This window comes from Mus pahari, chromosome 9, assembly GCF_900095145.1.
Source record: "Mus pahari chromosome 9, PAHARI_EIJ_v1.1, whole genome shotgun sequence".
Taxonomy (NCBI): domain Eukaryota; kingdom Metazoa; phylum Chordata; class Mammalia; order Rodentia; family Muridae; genus Mus; species Mus pahari.
The window spans coordinates 85,312,993-85,318,992 of NC_034598.1; the positions used below are offsets into that span (position 1 = coordinate 85,312,993).

Below are 6,000 nucleotides of genomic sequence, written 5' to 3' on the forward strand. Positions count from 1 at the left end.
GCTGCGTGAAAATAGAAATACAAAACTCAGTTCATTGTCAAAATGGGAACATTTACAATCAATTTAATGCTTATATTAAACTTGGCACTTTGAAAAGCAGTGAACATGATGAAAATCAACAAGATACTTCTCAGTGAACATATTAAAAAAAAGTAACAGTCTAGACAGGAAGCCACTGAAGAGAACACTTAAACATTGTAACAGGGATGCTGAATTATAGCTCTCCACAGTTGGTGGCTTCTGGTGTGTGTGTGTGTGTGTGTGTGTGTGTGTGTGCACGTGCATGTGCGCGTGCATGCGTGTGTGTGTGTGTGTGTGTGTGTGTGTGTGTGTGTGTGTGTGTGTGTGTGTGTGTGAGGAAGGATTCAGTTTTCTTTAATGGGTTGGCCACTGGGAATTTGATCATGCTCCAGGAAGAATATGGCCAGTTCAAATAGGACTTGAGGGGTTTTCTTTTGTTTGTTTGTTTCTTTTGTGTGTGTGGGGGGGAAGGGGAGGGTGACAAGAATGGGGAGGCAGACCTGGGAGGACTGGAGAGTGTAATCAGGGTGCATTATGTGAAATTCCCAAATAAACAATACAACTATTATTTTGGAAAAACCTGGACAATTATAGAGATGGAAGCCAGTGAAGCCATGCCGCTGAACCTTTTGGTTGTTTGTCTGCAGGTATGTTTGGGATTATTTGGTATATGTTTTGGCTGCTGCAGGCTTATGAGTGCCCGGCAGCTCATCCAACAATATCCAATGCAGAAAGGACCTACATAGAGACAAGCATAGGAGAAGGGGCCAACTTGGCCAGTCTGAGCGTAAGTACAGACAGAAGGTAGGCTCTGATCTCTTTCCCGTGCTTCTCTCTGTGACTGTTCTACCTGCAAAAGCTATATAGCTGGCAGAGGAATGATCCATGCAAAAGCAAGAAGGAAATTCAGTTTATCACAGTTCAGTAGCCGGTGTGGGTTCCACCCTCTAGAGTCTGACACTGGGCCATTTATTTTAGAAATATTTAAGTACAGAACACTTTCGGGGGGGGGGGGAGTCCCTGGTAACAATGATCTCAATCCCACATGCATATTAAAGCTTACGTCATGGTGACATGTGACTTCTACTGTGAAGATGTGTACTCTAGGTTAAGGGTCTAGGATCTGTTGTGGTCTCAGTCATACAGATTGTGTAGAGGTTACCTGGCTATAAAGTACATATGGCATCTCCCATAAGGGTGGTCTATGGAGGGACAGTCCGAGATAAGGGTCATAGTCTGGGAGATTTAGGTGACGTGACGTCTGGCCCTACAGCTAGCAAAGGTCGCCATGTTATTAACTGTGTCTACTCCCAGGCTTCTGGATGGGAAACAGGCATGTACATCCCTTCTGCTGAAAAGCCTCTGTGCTTAGCATGCCTGGTTTCTCTAGTGCTTATTTGAGCACAAAGACTGCCTGCTCTCTACACCTTCTTACAGAAGATGTTTGCACCTTTGCTCAAAATTTCATGGTCTTTTTTACTCCCTAGAAATTCAACACACCCTGGAGAAGGTTTTTCACATCCTTGCCTGTCTATGCCATCATCGTGGCAAACTTCTGTAGAAGCTGGACCTTCTATTTGCTCCTAATAAGTCAGCCAGCTTACTTTGAAGAGGTCTTTGGATTTGCAATAAGTAAGGTACATGCACAAATGCTTCCAAGGTTCTTGAACTTTAACTGTCTTGATCCAACTGAGAATAATTTTGCATGATGAAATAATTAAAAAGGCTATCACCATTCATAACAGTTCTATGACACTTAGCATACCAAAGGTCATACAATAGTCTATTTAATTTCTTCTTAGTAAGGATCAAAGATGTATTAACCTGCTTTTAAAAACCATAGCTCTATCTAGTCTGAGAGTGTTTCTGAAGCTAATGCAAACATCGAATATTAATTCAAAGGTAAAAAAGATTCAATGGAGTGGATTTTTCTCTTTATAAACTATTCATTGTTATTGTGTGCAGTTTTATGCTCTACCTGCCTTTGCCCTGAGAAGGGGCTGTGCTACCAGCCCCCACCCAGTTTTCCTTGAATCCTCAAATAAAAGACACACATACACACAGTTGTTCACTTTCAACTTGTCTTCTTGGCACAATTGCTGGGCACTACTATCATCACCCACCTGGAGAGTCATGCCCTCACCAATTTCTTATCTCAATCTCTCCCATCTGCCCTAAACATCAGCTGTTAAACTCCCTGACCACCTGCTTGTAGGAGTTGTCACAGCCTATTGCTACCTCACACGGTTGCCTTGTTCTCCTCTCTCCAAAGCATGTCGAACTCCCTCTCCCCTTCCTTGCATCCCCTTTTCCTCCTGGGACCTGGAAGTCATGACTGTACCTTCCACCCAGCAATTGGCTTATGGCTTTCTTTACTGAAAGATCAAGAACCAATTGGGGAACAGTAATTTGACATCAGCACTGCCCTCTCTCTATCCATTGTGGGCTAGCAAGATGGCTCATAGCTAAAGGTGCTTATGATCAAGTCTGATTGCTTGAGTTTCGTTCCCAGGACTCAGATGGTAGAAGGAATGAATCAATTCCTCTAAACTGTTTTCTGATCTCAACAAGTATGCTATGACCAGATCCCCCCCCCCAAAATAAATAAATGCAACAATCTTCTTAGGTGGCAGAAAGAACACTGAGACTAAGTTTCAGACCAGCCTTTTTTCCATAATGGTGAATGTAGTAGTAGCAATGGTTGTTTATGACTCAGGGAGGTTTTGACATTAGGTTATCTCCTGTGACTCAGGGAGGTTTTGCTAGTGAAACAAACTAATCATTACGAGGCCAAAAAAAAAAAAAAAAATCCTTTCCTCAAGAGAAAGAACTGTAGCCAGGCAGAGGTAGATGCCTGGCTAGCTTCAGGCTTGACGGCAAGCAGAGGTTGGAAGAGACGCCATAGTCTGGATACTGGTACCTTTGTGATGAGTAAGAGTTGTCTCTGACCCCAGGGAGCTTTCAGTCTGGTGGGGAAGACAGTTAGTTGGTCCATGCACAGGATCACTCTACCATTCATTGCTTAATGGTTAATGCAGACCTCCTGGGATCCCACATTAGATGATTGAACTTGGTAATGACTGTAGGGCTGTGTAACAGGGGAAAGCAAGGACTTGTAAAGACCTCTCAGAAGAGTGGAAGGCAGCTCTTTTATTTCTTTCCCTTCCAGGTGGGTCTCTTGTCAGCCGTCCCACACATGGTGATGACAATCGTGGTGCCCATTGGAGGACAACTGGCTGATTATTTAAGAAGCCGAAAGATTCTGACCACAACTGCTGTCAGGAAGATCATGAATTGTGGAGGTACCGTATATGCCGGGAGGTTCAAGTGGTTTCTGTAGAATTAGAGCAAACAGAATTCAGAGACTACTTTACAGCCAGCCAAGACATGGTCTCCCATCCAAGTGCTAACTCAGCTCACCCATGTTTAGCTTCTGAGATTGGATTCTATTAGGCTTGGTCAGACTGAATCTAACCATTGTGATGGATCTCAAAGACCTCTGAGTCCATCTCCTTGTATATAACTGAGTGTTGTTCTCCATATTCCTGCCAAGTGGTCATGTGGTACTTGTGAGATCTGGGACAGGACAATTTAGTTGATGGCTGATGAATCAGGACACACTTAAAACCAAAGAAACATTTCCATCTATTCTGAAGCCAACATAATATAACTCCTGGCCATGTGTCTGCTTGCTATTTACATTTTCCATATATCCATCCACTTTTTTTATTTGCTTACATAGTTTACTTCCTTTTCTTCTTCATTTTATGTGTACATATATATGTGTTTGGGTAAAACACAGAGGACATGTGATTATGATCAGGGAACCTGAATGGTGAGCAGGAAATGAAGATTTAGGGCATTGTGTTTAGGATCCTGTTTCATTTACATGTCAAATAGGACTTGGCAGGTGTGATTAGGTTAAAGAGTTTTTGTTGAGATAGTGTCCCATGTATCACAGGCTGGTCTTGAACTCAATGCATTACAGAGGCTGGTCTTGAATCCCTGATCTCCAGGCCTCTACCTTCTGAGTGCTGAGATTATAGGCATGTATCACCACACCCAGTTTATCTGGTGCTGGGGATCCAACCCAGGGCTTTGTGCGTGCTAGATAAACAGTCTACCAACTTAGCAATATCTTCATGCTCTAAATTAAAGGGTCTTGAGATGGAGAGATTATTTTACATTAACTAGGAACACTCAATATAGCTCTAAGTTTTCTTGACACAGGAGGTGGTAGGTTAAGGGTCATGGCAGTGGAACTGGGAAGAATCCCAAGCAGACTCTAGAAGCCAGTCGAGGCAAGAACAGACTCACCTCTACAAGTTTCCTCAATGAATGCAGCTTGGCTGGCAGCTTGCTTTTATCTCAGGATGGCCCACTTAGGACGTCTGACTTATAGGACTGTATGATAATAAATGTGTGTTGTTTTGAGTAGTTAAGCGTATGGTCATCACTGACTGTAAGCTAATAAAATAGCAGATGTCTCCCTCCACACCAGCTCATTGTCCTCCTAGACAGCTGTGCACATATCCTCTGTCTATGACATTGCTCACTCACAATCTCTCCACTGTGAGCTCTCCCTACTCCATTCTTCTCAACAAGTATGCAAGAGTATAGATATGAAAGACCTCAGAGGATGATGTGTTGGAGGTTTGGTCCCCAGCTAGTAGCACCATTGACAAGTGATTGGGTCATGAAGTTACAAATTTCATGAGTAGGATAATTCACAGATGAATAAATGAAATTTTCTTCTTCTTCTGAGTGTCATATTCCTTTAAGTATTTTCTGCAATGCCAGCATGGTGGTCATATTGCCATAGTTTGTGTTTATCTGGGTGTCTTATGGAATATGATTTTTCCATCAATTAAAAATATTAGTTTGTGGGATATAGCATGCTTGGTTGGAAGTTACCTCCAGGGCTTGAAACATCATCTGTCGCCTTCCTGTGTTTTACGTTTGATGCCAAGAGATCTAATGTTATTCTGATACATTTCCATTTGTAGGCAAGTTGACATTTCCTATATCACTTGTAGTTTTGACATCCTTCTGTGACACAGAGAGGTTCTTCTCTGGCTATACCTGCTTGAGAGTCTAGATACTTCCTGGATTTGGATACCCACTTCTTCCTCTAGATTTGGGGGCCTTTTGATATAAATTTCATCAAATACATTGTGCACTCTTTTTCACTTTATCTTAAGTGCTTCTTTTGGTCTGTGGGCCCTTAGGGGTTTGTTCTTTTGAATGCGTCTTAGAGTTCTTGTGAGGCTTGCTCAAGCTTATTTAACTTTGTCTCCTTACATGTGTCTGATGTATTATTGTCTTGACATAATACAAATTGTCTCCGTCTCTGACATTTCACTTCTGCTTGGTCTTGTCTGTTGATGATGTTTTTCACTGTACTTTTAAATTGGCCACTTGATTCATCTCCAGCATTTCTGTTTGCTTCTTCTTCAGAATCTCAATTTTCCTCCATCTTTTAAAATTTACCTTCCCATTTGCCAGTAATCCACCTTGGTAACTTTTAAATCTAGATCCTGAATGTCTTTCCTGGCTTCATCATCTGCTTATTTGAGTGCTCCTTGTGCTCACTGATCCTCTCCCAAAGTAAGACTCTGAAATAGGTTTTTGGCATATCAACTCTTTTATTATCTTTCGTTCCCATTAGATTGTACTAGTGACACACGACCCTTGGCAAACAGAGAGTCTCGCTGCGCATGTTGTTCAGAAAGACTTCAGCAAATGCGTCAGAAGTCCAAGAGGGAAGGCCACCAATCCCATTAAGCGATACAGGGGATGAAACCCAGAACTAAGGCCAAGGCAGAGATGTCAAAAGGAGAAGTGAGATCTGATAGTAACGTCTAAGGCTGAGCATGTGCAATTTCATATGGAAGCCGAGGATTCAAGAAAGTGCGATGGAAATAACCCCATTAAAAATGGGGTACAGAGCTAAACAAAGAATTCTCAACTGAGGAATAC

General features: G+C 42.3%; 1 protein-coding gene across 2 annotated transcripts in view; it reads left to right on the forward strand.

Moving 5' to 3' along the window:
• The window catches only part of Slc17a8 (solute carrier family 17 member 8), a 50,080-nt gene that overhangs the window by 33,329 nt on the left and 10,751 nt on the right, over positions 1–6,000 (forward strand). For both annotated transcript variants that reach the window (XM_021205227.2, XM_021205229.1), the window contains 3 exons: positions 669–808; positions 1,509–1,658; positions 3,191–3,323. In XM_021205227.2, the coding sequence (XP_021060886.1) occupies positions 669–808; positions 1,509–1,658; positions 3,191–3,323 (423 nt within the window). The remainder of the gene's footprint in view (positions 1–668; positions 809–1,508; positions 1,659–3,190; positions 3,324–6,000) is intronic.